The 15,064-nt window shown below is 49.9% G+C and overlaps 1 protein-coding gene across 1 annotated transcript in view; it reads left to right on the forward strand.

Moving 5' to 3' along the window:
- Positions 1-2,499: 2,499 nt before the first annotated feature.
- Positions 2,500-15,064, forward strand: part of LOC146810143 (E3 SUMO-protein ligase KIAA1586-like) — a 46,751-nt gene continuing 34,186 nt past the window's right edge. The window contains exons 1-2 of the mRNA XM_085614946.1: positions 2,500-2,820; positions 3,065-4,087. Coding sequence (XP_085471072.1) covers positions 2,500-2,820; positions 3,065-4,087 — 1,344 coding nt within the window. The remainder of the gene's footprint in view (positions 2,821-3,064; positions 4,088-15,064) is intronic.

Below are 15,064 nucleotides of genomic sequence, written 5' to 3' on the forward strand. Positions count from 1 at the left end.
CCAAGGTAGGAGGCGTCCCAGTTGATGTTGGTGTGAGCTCCGCTGCCTTAGCTTTTGCCTCTGGCTCTACTTGTGTTTCTGCCTCTACTCCTGTTTCCCTCTTGAGCAACAGTAAGAGTTTTAGAGAGGATAAAAGGCGTGGGGAGGAGGAGGGCTTGTAGCGGCTAAATCCACTAAGAGAACTATTGACCAGTTTCAGCTGAGTATCGGTGAAGATCACGGTAAGAGTAGCAGCGTTAATAGTAGCAATACTAATTGGAAGGCAAAGTCCCGAAAGGAGGGGAAATAGATAAGAAGAACACCTCTACTTTCTTATCAGAGGCAGTAATTTGTTTTTTTATTTAAAACCAACTAAGGTTAAGGGACTTTTCCCAGACATTAAACCTAGGATCACTCCTTCCTTAAGGTCATACTTTAAGGTCCTGCCAGAAGTATTGTCTCTCGCGAGGCAGGGAGAGGCTGGAAGGTTGCGGGGGAGGCCATAATTGAGTTAGAATCTGAATTGAGCGGACCTGTAAACCCTGCCTTAGAAATAGCCTCAGAAATAGCAAAGTCAAAGCCGGGGTGTTTCATGCTGGTAGAGGACTGTTTTTCAGTGGTTACAGAAAGCTCCGGGTTGGCGAGGAGGGATAACAGGATAGAGGTAGTGAACCAGACATCCGAAGGGGTCTCTCAAAGCTTTTCAGGATCCATCTAATGTCCAGAGTTCGGTTTCTGTGGTGGCACTTCCGGATGGAGGAACAATAGTTCAAAGTCTAGAGGCTCCAGCTCCAGAGGTACATTCGATCTCTTCCTCGGAGCTTCCTATGGCTTCATTAGCGGTGGACATAAAAAAGGGTTTTGAGGTCTCTGCCGCAAACCAAGGAGAGATCAGGAGCTTTTGCGAATCTCTGGATAAAAAAGTGGATCTCCTAAATGCAAGGACGGAAACACTAGAATCCAATATGGGGGCAATAACGGAGCAGTTTGATGTTATGAAAGTGGATTTTGTAGCCCTGAAAAGAGAAGAGGGAGCCCTACGGGACAGACTGGAAACATTAGAATATAACGCCGGCCGGAACAATTTAAGAATACTGAACGACCCAGAGGGGAGTGAGGGGGACAATCTTAAACCCTTCATGATCAATCTTCTAAAAGAATCACTAGATCTAGAGTTCTCTGATGAGGAACTAGATAGGGATATTCAGAGAATCCACCGGGACCCCTTCAGAAGAAACCCGAATCACTCTAAACCGAGGAAGATCCTCATTAATTTTCACACTTAGTGAAAGAGAGGCTACTTAATCTATCACTCAAACTTCAATCACTGAAAGGCAAGGACTTCCCTTTCCAGATTAGATCAGATCTGGCTAGAGTCACGTTAGATAGGCAATGGGAACTGGGCAGGAAGTTGGAGGATTTCAAAAAGCTGGGAGCAGTGGCCCAACTTAAATTTCCTGCCTTTTTTAAGATCATGTTCCAAAATAAAATGTACAATGTGAGATCGGTACAGGAGGCTGAAGAATTGCTTGTAAAGCTACAGGCGGGTTAGGTGTGCACTATATTTTGGCCTTTTGTTCCTTGTCTTGCCTATCATTCCACCTGCTATACGGACCGCTTATTTTTCTAAATATAGGGCTAGAAAATATAATACAAAGCACTCTTTTAAGTATTTTGTGTGCTTTTTGTTGCAGAAAGCCTAGAGGGGGGTCTTAAAGATAGGGATGGGGGAGAAGGGACAAAAAGAAGATCAAGATGGTCATAGACAATGCTTTTCCCCTCTTATCTTTTTTCTCTTTTTCTTTTTTATTCACAATATTTTAGGTTTATATCTATCGCTTTGTAATAGGCTGGCTTATTTATAAGTAGGTTAGTATTGCATGGTCTTTTTTTTCTCCTTTTTTTTTTGTTTTTCTTTTCTTGGCACTTCTGGGTGAGTTTTTCTTGAGGTGGATGTGGGTGGGAAATTTCAGGATGCAATTATCTGGACTTCATCTGTCCGGATGATTGGGGGTTGGGTTCTCCATGGGTGGGGGTGGATGGGTATGGGTTTGGGGTAGGGGTGGGAGGAGGAAGGGAGAAAAATAAAAAAAAAATCCTCATTTTTCGCCTCTTTGGATGTGTACATTTTTAGAGTTAAGGTAAAGGGCGTAGGGATGAAAGCGGACACTGCCAACACTGTATATTCTGATAAGGTGGGGAAGGGGAGCCGCCATGACTTCCCTTCAGATTCTTTCCTGGAATGTCAATGGCCTGCGCACTAGACCAAGGAGAGATAAGATCTTACAGTACTTGCGGGATTCATCTGCGCAGGTCATTGTCCTCCAGGAAACACATCTATTAGAAGATGAAATGGTCTCTTTGTTAAAGCCTCATAGGTGGGTGGGCTCCCATGTCAGCACAAATCAGTCAACAAATATCCGAGGGGTATCAATTATTTTTAAGAAGTCAGCTAGGGCCCATGTCTGCCCTTATATAAAAGATCCAAATGGCAGATGGGTGATTGTAAAAGCATCAATAATGGATACCTTGTTAACTTTAATTGGATACTATGATCCTAACCAGGACGATCCTTCTAGTTTGAAGGCTATTTTTCTACACCTACTTGATTACCCTGAGCCAATGATCTTGGCAGGGGATTTCAATATCGTCTTGAACCCTGCACTGGATAAAACTCCAACTAGTAGGGCTGTGGTCCTTTCCAAGTCTCGGGAATATTTGCTGGGGGTCATGAGACAGTTTACTCTATCAGATATCTGGAGGGACAGATCAGGGCAGCAGCAAGGGGTGTCGTACCGGAATTTTAAATATAGGCACCAGTCACGTATCGACTTTGTTCTGGTTAGCTATTCATTAAGGAGCCTGGTTAAGAGTGTAGTATATTTGGCACCCCATCTTTCGGACCATTCTGGGGTCCTTATGACTCTGCAATGCCAAGTGCCCAGCCCAATTAGGACCTGGTCTTTTAACCGTGCCATACCCTTGGAGGAGGAAGAAGTTTCCTTTCTCTCACAAGAAGTGGCATTGTTTTGGGAGGTGAATGTGGTTACAGCTTTAATAACCTCAGTCTGGGACTCTTTGAAAGCCTACCTACGTAGCCAGATTACTAATAGGTCCTGCTATAGGAATAAAAAAATATAAGGAAGAAATCACAGATATTGAAGCTAAGGTGAAGGACGCAGAGGTAGACCTCTCAGTTTCAGTACTTCTGGAAATCTTGCAGGAAAAGCGAGATAAGATCAGCGGATTGAAAGCCCAGCTTGAAAACATTCTGAATACTAGGCTCATGCAAAGGTGGGAAGCAAGTAAGATCTCCCATTTTGAATATGGAGAAGGAGCGGGCAAACTCCTTGCTTGGAAGAGTAAATCGGACCGAGCAATGAGCTATATTAAGGAGATCAGAGATAAGAGGGGTACGTTAGTTACTGATGAGGAAATTTGTGATGCTTTTCAGGCCTTCTTTCAAACCATCTATCAGGAGGGTGGTAATGTAGATAGCCAGAGTGCTCATAGGTGGCTTGAGGATCTTTCGCTTCCCTCTCTCAGTTTAGAGCAACAACTTTATTTGGACAGGGATTTTTCCTGTGCGGAAGTAAGGGAGGCTATCTTCAATAGTAAGAACGGTAAGGCCGCAGGGCCAGATGGCTTACGTTCTGAGATCTATAAAGCAATAGGGGATCAGGTTATACCCTTTATGACCAAACTTTTTAATCCGATCTTACAAGAAGGCCTGATCCCGCTGGTCTCATGGAATGAGGCCATCATAGTTTTGATCCTGAAACCAGGGAAAGCTGTATTCAATTGTGGATCTTATAGACTCATATCTTTATTGAATGCCGATTATGAAATCTTTACCTCTATAATGGCAGCACGTCTGGGCACAGTGGCTGGGGATATCCTGCACTCAGACCAGAAGGGCTTTGTGAAAGGTAGCCAGATATCCCACCTAACTTATGATCTAAAAGGGGCAATAGATCTAGCATCTACATACTCCATCCCCTTTGCAGCTATGACTCTGGATGCCACAAAGGCCTTCGACAGGGTGAATTGGCTATACCTGTCGGAGGTCTTGGAAAAATTCAATCTTGTCGAGAAGTTTTGTTATACAGTACAATCTATATATAATAGTCCCTCGGCTAGACTTTTGGTAAATGGCAGTGTCACAGCACCCTTCAATATATCTAGGGGTACTAGACAGGGCTGCCCACTCTCCCCTCTCCTTTTTGACCTATACATTGAGCCATTTGCTCAACGGCTAAGAGATGATGTTAACATTCAGCCTTTTAGGTATGGGGAGTGGTAGAGGAAGGTAGCCCTGTATGCCGACGATATTTAGATTTTTACTGCCGACCTAGATAAGGCTTTTTCAGCTGTTATCAGTCAAGCTCAGGAGTTCGGACTAGTATCGGGGTACGAAATTAACGCTGCTTAAACCGAGGTAATGGTTTGGAACCAGGAGGTAAATCAGTATCAACATCAGATAAGCCCGAGAATGAGATATCTAGGGGTCAATAGAGTGCAAGATATAGCCAAGATTGCTGAGTTTAATCTGACTGTGGTGGAGAGAGAGTGTGTGAATCTAATGAAGAACTGGGCCTCGCTCCCACTTTCTATCATTGGCAGAGTCAACCTGGCTAAAATGTCGATTCTTCCAAAAATCACTTTTCTTTTTAACTGCATCCCACACTACTTTGAAAAATCCCTGCAGGCCATGAAACTCTATATGCAATTTAGAGTGGGGAATCTCCCTCTAAACGCCCTTACTAGCAAATGGGCACCAGAGAACAAGAAGAACTGTCCTGCATGTACCCACAGCGAGAGTTCGAAATACATGTACTATTCTTTTGCCCGGCATATACTCTCCCACGTAAACGATGGATAACACATATATGTCGCAACCATGGGTTTAGGTTACACATAGAGGCCTTCAGGATATTAAAACACGATACCCATCCTCCAATAGTATTTACAGTCTCTCGATTCTTAAATTCGATGTGGCATTTACGCAGGGGCCTCGTAAAGTGATATGTGAACCTTTGTGTATACTGCGTAAATCTTTGATTGTGATCCAGGCACTTTTTAAACTTTTTCTAAGTGTTTTTATCCTGTTTTATGACATTTCTAATTTTGAGCCATTTCCTATTTTTAAGATTTATATGCTGAATATAATATGTCTCTTTGGCCTGAGATGAATTAGCTAAATGTGTTTTTATTTTGTAGATATAGTAAGGTTATGTGTTATGGATGATGGATTTCGTGTATAGCCCATCTTGCAGTATTTTTAGACTTGTGTATTCTTTGGTGTTTGATCAATTATGCATAATACAAAGAAATCTCGACAGTATCCATATTTGTATAAATCATATAGTAATGATTTTTATAACTAATTAATGATTATGCTTTTTGATAATCAAAACTACATTACTTCATAGGCAACTGGCGGCAGTCTCTCCTTGTCTGTAATGAAATTGTACACTGCAGTGTTTTTTTATTTTTATTCTGTGCTTTTATGGTCTTTTGACCGAAATAAAGTTACTATTGATTGATTGATTGAAAAATCACAAATTGACAAGATTCAGAGGGAGATTAACTCTTTTGTTTGGGGCTATAAATTTGCGAGGCTAGCCTGGAAAAAGCTGAGACGCCGGAGAGAGAAGGGGGGGGCCTTGCTTTGCCCGATATTCAGCTTTACGCTTGGGCCTTCCAGCTCTCCCATGCCCGTATGCTTTTAAAAATGCCGGTCAATATTGGAATAAGAGGGATGTTTTTAGCAATGCTTCAGGGTGCATAGCTACCGGTGGAGGGTTTTTTGTTTAAATTTGGGGATGTTAAGTTTTTCAAAAAAGAAAGGCTAAAGGTCTTGCAGGGCCTGGGTAAAACTTGGGCAGACTTGAGGTCGGTCGGTCACTCTTGGTTACTTTTCTAGTATGGCTCCCTTATGGGACTCCCCTGGGGGTCCAGAATGTCTGAGGGACAGTTTGGCGATACCATTAAGGGAATCTGGCCTGGCAGTTTGTGGGGGGACCTGATCACAGACGGTACTCTGGTAACATGGGAACAACTTAGTGAGAGGGTTGGGCCAGGTCTCTCTAGATTTAAATACTTCCAGCTGACTAGTTGGGTTCAGGCTCAGACACAAACGACCAAGGGTAGCCTATTAGGGAAAGGCAACGATTTAGAGTACAACCTTGTGACCAGACCCCGAGGGAAGAAGGAAGTTTCCTTCTGGTATCAGGCAGTACTGAAGGCAGTGGTTGGAGAGTTTAACCTTGCTGGGGATTTATGGGGAAGTGTCCTACCAGATCAAGATTGTGACACTTTGTGGCAAACTTCGTGCCAACTCCTGCACGATATAGTAAAGTCAGCATGGTTAAAAAGGAACCATCTGTATACTATACACAGGGCTTATTTTACTCCGCTGAAGCTTTCCAAGATCAATAAAGAGCTGCCTGTATGCTGTAAGAAATATGGATTGGCCTCGGCTTCTGACACTCATATGTTCAAAGAGTGTCCAGCTCTGACCTCCTTTTGGGATAGCGTTGGCAAATTTTTGTCGGACCTAATAGGAACCTCTGTTCTTATCGATTTATCCTTGGTCTTTTTTGGCCTTCAAGATAATGTTAGAGGTCACGCAAGGTCGATACTTTTTTATGCTGTGCTCCTGTCTAGGAGACAAATGTGCATAAAATGGACAGATTCTATTCCTCCCTCCTTTTTTGACTGGCAATCTTCGATTCTGGCGATTTCCAAGTTGGACTTATTGAGAACTGGTAGCCAAAAGAAGAGAACTTTCTGGAACATACTGAAAACGAGATGGAACCCGGAGTTGAGGGAGTATTTTTTTTTTTTTCCCTCCCTTTTCTGGGTCCTATGATTATGCTGCCAGAATACTCTCAGGACCAGCCTGGGAATCTCCCCCTCCCAGTATGGGGGGGGGGAGGTCCTAAGACAAAAGGCCATCTAGCTCTAGAAGCTTGCAAAATAGAGTTATCTCAGTGGGTGCTTTGGTGTACACATTGTCAAGTCTTAGTGCCGGTAGGGGGAGATCTAAACTCTTAGTCGCCTACGCCTCTCAGCTTGCTGAGTGAGGGCACGGACTGCTTGAGTGTGCATTCAAAGTGAGATTGGCGGTTAATGAGGACAAAAAAAAACATTACTTTTTAAAAAAAAAAATATTAGAAATCAGCTGCCACACAAACTGCTATCTGTTTCCCATTTGGCGGGGATAAAGGCAATTGGCTTCCTCAACCAGAAAAGATCAAAACATTTTAGTTTGTGATGTTTACATCATGGTAGATGGAGACACAGCCAATGAAAGTATAGTAAACCTCGTTTTCCATATGTGCCTTAGTAACCCTCCTTTTGAGGTCACTTTTTTGAGACACCTGTTTGGAAGCTCCATTTTTCCTCCAGCTGCCCTGCATCCCACTTGTAACCAGGATGTATTCCGCATACAATGATACCTCGTGTATCCCACCCTGCGTCATTATGCCATGAAAGTTGCGGGTATTACGGATAGCAATTGCCAAGGGTTCTAAAGCTATGATAAACCGCAATGGGAAGAGGGGGCACCCTTGTCATGTGCCCCTATGGACAGTGAAGTGTGGAGATACGTGACCATTACACTTCACCTCGCTGTCGGCTGAGTATAGAGCTTCCGTACCCATGCTAGAAAAGTAGGCCCTATGCCTGCATGTTGTAATACCTTGTTGTATGGCTTCCCCCTTATAACTTCCCTGACCTTGTCCTAAATCATGGGGAGATCGAGTTGTGACCGTTGCGTCGGAGAAAGATTAGGTAGAACATGTTATGTCAAAAAGTGTTCGATGACAGTAGTAGGACTAACGGTTTCCGAGGTGTAGAGGGTTGCATAGTAGGAGCGGAAGGCCTCCAAGATGTCCAGTGGGTGCGTTCAGGGTGTTCTGTCTGTGTGGAGGATAGCCAGTATAGCACAGGATACTTCCTGTTGGTGAGCCTGCAAGGCCAGAAGGCGTCCAGCCTTCTTACCCCACTCGTAATAGCATTGTTTAGGGTGTAAAAGTGTTTTTTCTGCTCTGGTGGTGTACAGAGTGGGTGTAGAGTGTGACCTATGTGGGAGTTGTTTTGGTGTTGTGCTTGATGTCTAGCGGGTGGTTTTACTGCTGTGGTCTTGTAGCAGCAGTTAAGTATGGAGTGGTGTAAAGAGGAGGAAGGGATACATCTACTTATGCGTTTAGCTACCATTTTAGTGCTGGTGGGCTTTCATCAACTGAGACTTGACCATCAAGGTTTGCTCTATGCTGGGCGTGGCCAAGCCGCGGGCTAAGATGGCCGCACGGCGTTGAAGCTCCGCCATCGACCCGGCGCAAACCCTGCTTTCCTCGCCCTCCTGATGCGGGCGCGGGACGCCAGACGCTGCCGCTGACCCTACTAAGACCCCGGAGTGCGCTGGGATGCAGAGCGGACCTCCCGGGCCACGGGGGCGCCCGGAGATGAGCACACCATCCTGAGGCCCAAGATGGCGGGCTGATCCGGGAACGGGGGACTCGAGTGCGAGGAGGGCGGCCGGCCGAGAGACAGGTACCCGGGGGGCTCGGAGGGGGGGGGCATTGAGCACCGGGGTGCTGGCTGGCGGGGGCCCGCTTCTTTCCCCCTACGCCGTTGCGGACCGGAGGACGACCGGGCGCACGGCTCTGGCCCTGCGCTCCGGCCGCGGCCTCGCTCGTTATCTCCTCTCTGGGGCCCCGGACTAATCCGGTCGGGGAGCCTGGGAGGGGTGGCGGGACGGCCTGCTGGCGGTGGGGGGGGGCGGTTGGGGCCCTGCGCTGGGCCCGACGCCCGGGTTGTCTCTGCCTCGTTACTTGGGCCCTCTCGGGTTTTGCCATGTGCTCCGCGGCTGGTTGTTGCGTTCCTCCCTTGCCCCTCCCGGCGGCGCCGAGTCGTGGCTGCTGAACACATCGCGATGGCGCACTTGATGTTCCATTGGGGCCCTGCTGGCTACACGGAGTCGTGACTCTTGCCTGCTGCGCAGTGAGGACGTGATCTGTCCGGTGCCCGGTGGGCCCACCATCATCTGTGCTCCAGACCAGATTGGCTAAGGATTAGCCGGACGCTCCATCGCACCATCGCCTCCCTTGCTCTCCACACGTCTGGCGGTTGTGAGAATGGGTCGCAAGGACCCCAAACAGAAAACGCTGCAGTTCGAGAAACTGTCCGAGCAGCCCACGGATAACCCCCCTGACATGCCGGACGCGGCTGGTGGGGCGACCGGCGGCTCGACGACCCAGGCTCCGGCCCCGGACTGGCTACAGGAGATGCGTGCCGGCTTCAGGGCCCTGGATGGTCGCTTTGACGCCCTAAATAAGACACTGGAAACTATGGGGGCCAAAATCCAGGCCCATGACAAGCGTTTGGGAGAGGCTGAGGCCCGGATCTCGGCAGTGGAGGATAAATCGGTACAGGAGATCAAAAGGGTGGACAGATTGGAGCGCATACTGAAGGAAGTGGCCAGCAAAAACGAAGATTTGGAATCGCGCAGTCGGCGCAACAATGTACGGATTATTGGGGTTCCGGAGTCCACGGCCACGGGCAGGCTGGATGTTTTTGTGGAACAACTGTTGGCTGATATCTTTGGGAGAGACTCCTTCACTCCTGGCTTCGTGGTGGAGCGTGCCCACCGTTCCCTGGGGCCGAGGCCTAACCCGGGGCTCCCGCCTCGCCCCCTGATTGCCCGCATTATGAACTTCCGAGACCGTGACACGGCCTTGCGGCTTGCCAGAGAGAAGGGCGAGATTACTTGGCAAGGTGCAAGACTCTCATTCTACCCAGACTTCACCGCCATGGTCCAGGAGGCCTGGCGTAAGTATGCGGGGGTGAAGGCGGCGCTCCGGAACCTGGGCCTTAAATATGGCATGCTCTATCCGGCCCGGCTCCGGGTCGAGGTTGATGGCCGAGCTCGGCTATTTGACAATCCCGCTGCGGTGCAGGAGTTTTGCCGTACCTACAAGCCGCGCAGGGGCCCGCCGGGGGGAGATGAGGGTGGACGGTCTCCCCCTGGTAGTGGGTCGGCGGGCAGCCAGGACCTGTTCTTATCCTCCGGTGTCGGCTGAGACTGCGCCCGTTACTGAACTTTGCACTGTTTTGACTTTGGTTATTTGAGGACGTATTAACATTTGGAGTATATTGGTGCTGCTGCGCTGGGTTGATTGCGGATCGTTGTCACCCCCCTTTGGTTGAAACCGCTGGGATCGTTTTCTGTTACGATGCTCTACTTTTTGTTGTTTGGTTACACTGGGTATTCCTGCCTAGAGCTATGTTCTTCTTTTTTTCCAGAATTGGGATTGCCTCACGTTTGCGTGGTTTGGCTGGGCGGGGGGAGGGGGGTTGGGGTAAGCAATTTTGATTCTACTACTACGGCTATGTGTGAACGAACTTTGTTACACAGTGACATTCCGATTTTGCTGCTCCCATCACTTGCTGACTGGCATCAATGGCCCACATAGGTTTGAATGAAGCTCCTCTCAATCTATCGTTAATGACTTGGAATGTCCGGGGCCTGAACAACCGGAGTAAATGCAAACAAGTACTGCATTACTTAAATCGGCATCAGGTGGACATTGCTTTTCTCCAAGAGACTCATCTGCATGGCCCCATGCCCTCCCGCTTTGCGGCCTCCTGGGGCGCTCACCGATACTTCGCTAATTACAGTAATTACGCCAGAGGCACTGCGGTGCTGATCCATAAGAGAGTCCCGTTTCAGTGCCAGACGTTTCTAGGGGACAGGGAGGGGCGCTACTGTATTGTACAGGGGGTCTTGATGGGCCATGTTGTTACTCTTGTCTGTGTGTATGCCCCCAACACTGATTCCCCGGATTTTTTCAATGCGCTTGCGGCCCAACTGGTAACCCTAGCGCCGGCTGGCGTTTTGCTGGGTGGCGACCTAAACCTGTTGCTGGATGTGGGGCTGGATAGCACCTCTGGGGCCACAGACTCTAAGCCTAGGGCAAGGCGCGCATTCCAGGACCTTTGCCGTCGATTCTCGTTGACGGATATATGGCGCAGGCGACACCCAAACACTACTGACTACACACACTTTTCAGGGCAGCACAACACTTGGACCAGAATTGACTACTGGCTCCTCTCCCCGGGCCTGTCCCCTTGGTTCCGCGCGTTGAGGACGTTCCCGAGAACGTACTCTGACCACTCTCCAGTCCTGCTTGGCTTAGACGTTCCTCGACCTGAGGGGTTTGAGCGGCAGTGGCGCTTCCCTGGGAGGGCGCTGCTGGATGACCTTTTTGTGCACGAGGTTTCCGAGGCGATAGAGGACTACTTCACCATAAATACTGGCTCGGTGGACTCGTGGGCAGTGCTCTGGGATGGGTTCAAGGCATACATCAGAGGGGTCTGCATTGCTAAGCACGCGGGGGTCCTGAAAGTATTGCGCGCCACAATAACACAACTGGAGACACAGCTAGACGCGCTAGACACTGAGGCGCAGCAGGCACCCGCGGACGAGGTATTTACCAGGCGCTTACGACTGTTATCTGACTTCCGGGAGGCCGCGGACAGGGAGATCCTGTATCTGGGGAAATACCAGGTTGCGCGTAGGTATGGAGAGGGGGACAGACCAGGGCGCACGCTAGCGCAGGCCTTGCGACCACCATACAGCAAGTCCCTGATCGCCGAGGTGCGGGGCACGGACGGGGAGCTCCGCACAACGCCCGCTGAGATCCGGGACGAGTTCCTGGCCTACTACACAGATCTATACACCACCAAGTTGGGTGACTCCGCGGCCGCGCGTGCGGCCTATTTATCGGAAATCGCTCTTGTGTTCCTGGATAGGGGCATGCAGGAGTTCATGGCGGAACCTATAACGGTGGCGGAGGTGCGGGGGGCGATCAAAGTGCTCCGGGGCTCTTCTGCCCCGGGCCTTGATGGCTTCTCCGCTGACTTCTACAAGGCCTTTTCTGATCTGCTGGCGCCCAAGCTAATAGAGGTGTATGCGGAGGCCTTGGAACGTGGCTCCCTCCCGTCAACTCTCAGTGAGGCGGTCATTGTGCTGCTCCCGAAGCCGAATAAGGACCCTACATTGTGTGGGTCGTACAGGCCCCTCTCCCTCTTAAACACTGACTATAAGATCTTGGCCAAAATAGTGGCCAACAGGCTTTCCCAGCTGATGGAATTCATTATATCGCCCGCACAGTCCGGCTTTGTCCCCTGCCGCTCGACGTCGCTTAATTTGCGTACGCTCTTCACGGTTCTGCACAGAATTAACCCGACCACTCCGGCTGCAGCGATCCTCCTAGACACCGAAAAAGCGTTCGATTCTTTGGAGTGGCCTTTCTTTCTTTCCGTCATGGAGCGCATGGGCATGCCCACGAACTTCCTGGCGACCATCAGACTCCTTTATAGTCGCCCTACGGCCCGTTTGCGTCTCAACGGCACGCTATCTCGCCCATTCTCACTCACGCGCGGTACGCGGCAGGGTTGCCCGCTTTCACCGCTCTTGTTCATTTTGGCTATGGACCCCCTGATTCGGCATTTCCAAGAGCGGCACCTCCACAGGGGTCTCCAGTTTCGGACGGGCCCCTTGCTGGCCTCTCTTTATGCCGATGACACAATCCTGTATGTCAGGGAGCCGCAGGCCAACCTGGCCCCCTTGATACATGAGATCCTTCGTTTCGGTAGCCATTCGGGCCTGGGCATAAACTGGCATAAGTCCATCATCTTCCCACTGACTATCGGCACCTCCCCATGGCAATGTGAGTTCCCTCTTGAGTGGTGCTCAGACTCGGTGCGATACTTGGGCATACAAATACATTTGAACACGGACGAAATCATCCGCCTCAACTATGGCCGCGCGATTGCGCGGCTGGAGACTCAGGTGGATGGGTGGTTGCGGCTCCCGCTCTCTATGTCCGCCAGGATAGCTATTCTTAAAATGATAGTGCTCCCCAAATTCTTGTATCTTTTCAATAACATCCCTATCCCTCTGACCCGGGCCTTCTTCTCCACACTGCGGTCCCTCCTGATTAGGCTGGTCTGGGGCGGGAAACACCCCCGGATCCGCTGGGCGACCCTCACACTCCCACAAGATCGTGGCGGCCTTGGAGTGCCGGATTTATATTTATACTATCTAGTCGCTCAGTGTGCACATGCCTATGCCTGGTATCACCCTGATGCTCGGATCCCATTCCTTCGCCCAGAGGCGGACTTTGTCCTCCCGGGTCGCCTGTCGACGGTGTTGCCCAAAGGTGTCCCCAGGGACCCAAAGGACATTCAAACTGTGTCTACCACCAGCTGGGCATGGAACAGGCTCTCGCGCTATTTGGCTCAGCCTCTGCTGTATTCGTCTTCCCTCCCGATACCCAACCCTGGGCTGTTACCTGGCAAGGATGAAGCACTGGTGCGACGAACGTTGACGAAATTTGACCTCACCAGGATCGGGGACTTGTACCCGGGTGGGCACATTTTCTCGGCGTCAGAGGACGCGCGATTAAGTGACGCTACATTCATGGACCGGTTCGTTCTTCGCCGGCTCTATTGCGCCGCCCGGGCGGAGATTCAGGGATTCCCCCTCGAGCCGGCCTCCCTTGAACCTCTCACCATCCTGATTGACGCCGATATGGGGGCACATATTGTTTCCAAGCTGTACAAGGCGTGCGCGGTGCGGGTCCCCTGTGCGGATGATCGTGCGCGGGAGGAGTGGGGGACAGACCTTGGTAGGCCTATCACGGACGAACAATGGACGGCATGTTGCAAGGTCACCGACACAGTGTCATTGAATAGCCGTCACAAACTCCTACATTATAAATTCCTACGCCGTTGGTATATGACCCCGGGTAGACTCCACGCCATTGATCCTGCGCGACCGCACGCCTGCTGGAAATGCGCTGCACCACATGCCGATTTTGCACACATGGCCTGGACGTGTCCGAGACTGCAGACATTCTGGGCTCAGGTTCACAAGATCCTAGAAGAGATGCTAGGGCTTACACTCATTCCCACTCCTGAGGTCGCACTGTTGGGTTATACGGTCAATTTCCCAAAGAATGTCCGTAAACTGGCCTCTCTAGGGCTTCTTCTGGCCAAGCGGGAGATAGCAAAGCACTGGGGGAGGAAGACAGCTCCCACGTCCAAGACATGGCTTACAGCCATGGCTTTCTGCAGCACGAATAGCGAGATCTACTCCAGTCTCCTCCCAACGATAGCGCGTCCTAGGGACATCTGGGGCCCTTATAAAACATACATTGCAGGCTTGCCTGGCTCGACCCCGCCATCCCCGAATCCCGGAATAGCTCCCACTGGAGTGGGGTAGGTCGTACCAACCCACTATTACGAAGATGTAGGGGTCCTGCTGGGGTGTCGACGCGGGGATATTACGCTCCTGGGGTCGGGTACTGCACACCGCGTTGCGTTTTCCCATGTTAGAAATGAGGGCAGGGGAGGGGGACGTCTTTAGTACCCTGGAGACAGCTCACGGGTCAGGGATCCCCCTGGTTCAGGTTCGGGCAGGTGTTGATGATGGATTGGTAGATGGGGTCTTATTGTCGGTTGCATTCATGATGTGGTATTGTTTATCTCAGGACCGGAAATGTCACAATGCTGCTACTGCTTGGTTATTTGTGTATCGCACAGCCGCAAAATCTGTATTATTTGATTTGTCTAATTTCAATAAAAACTTTAAAAAAAAAAAAAAAAGGTTTGCTCTATGCTTATGCCGCAGTTTCACACCCTTTCTTATGCAATGGAGTAGAGAGTGGTGTCGTAACTTAGAGCCTGCCAATCCACCCCTCCTGTAATTTTTCCCCAGATACCCCCCACACACCCTCCCTGCGCTACCTGCCATGGGCGGCAATCTGGGGTTTAGCCCCGGGCACCAGAAGCTCTAGCTACGCCACTTGTGGTATCCCATATACCCAGGGCCTGTAAATTAAAAGCTACTGGTGGGCTTGCAGTGCTGCTTGTGCCACCCACCGAAGTAGCCTTTCAAACCTGTCTCAGGCCTCTGACACTGCAGGGCCTGCGGGCTCAGTTTACTGCTGTTGTGATGTGGCATATAAAGTGGTTGCCACTTCTGCAACTCCCCTCTTACTACATATAAGAC

This window comes from Triturus cristatus, chromosome 7 (genome assembly GCF_964204655.1).
Source record: "Triturus cristatus chromosome 7, aTriCri1.1, whole genome shotgun sequence".
NCBI classification, from domain to species: Eukaryota; Metazoa; Chordata; class Amphibia; order Caudata; family Salamandridae; genus Triturus; species Triturus cristatus.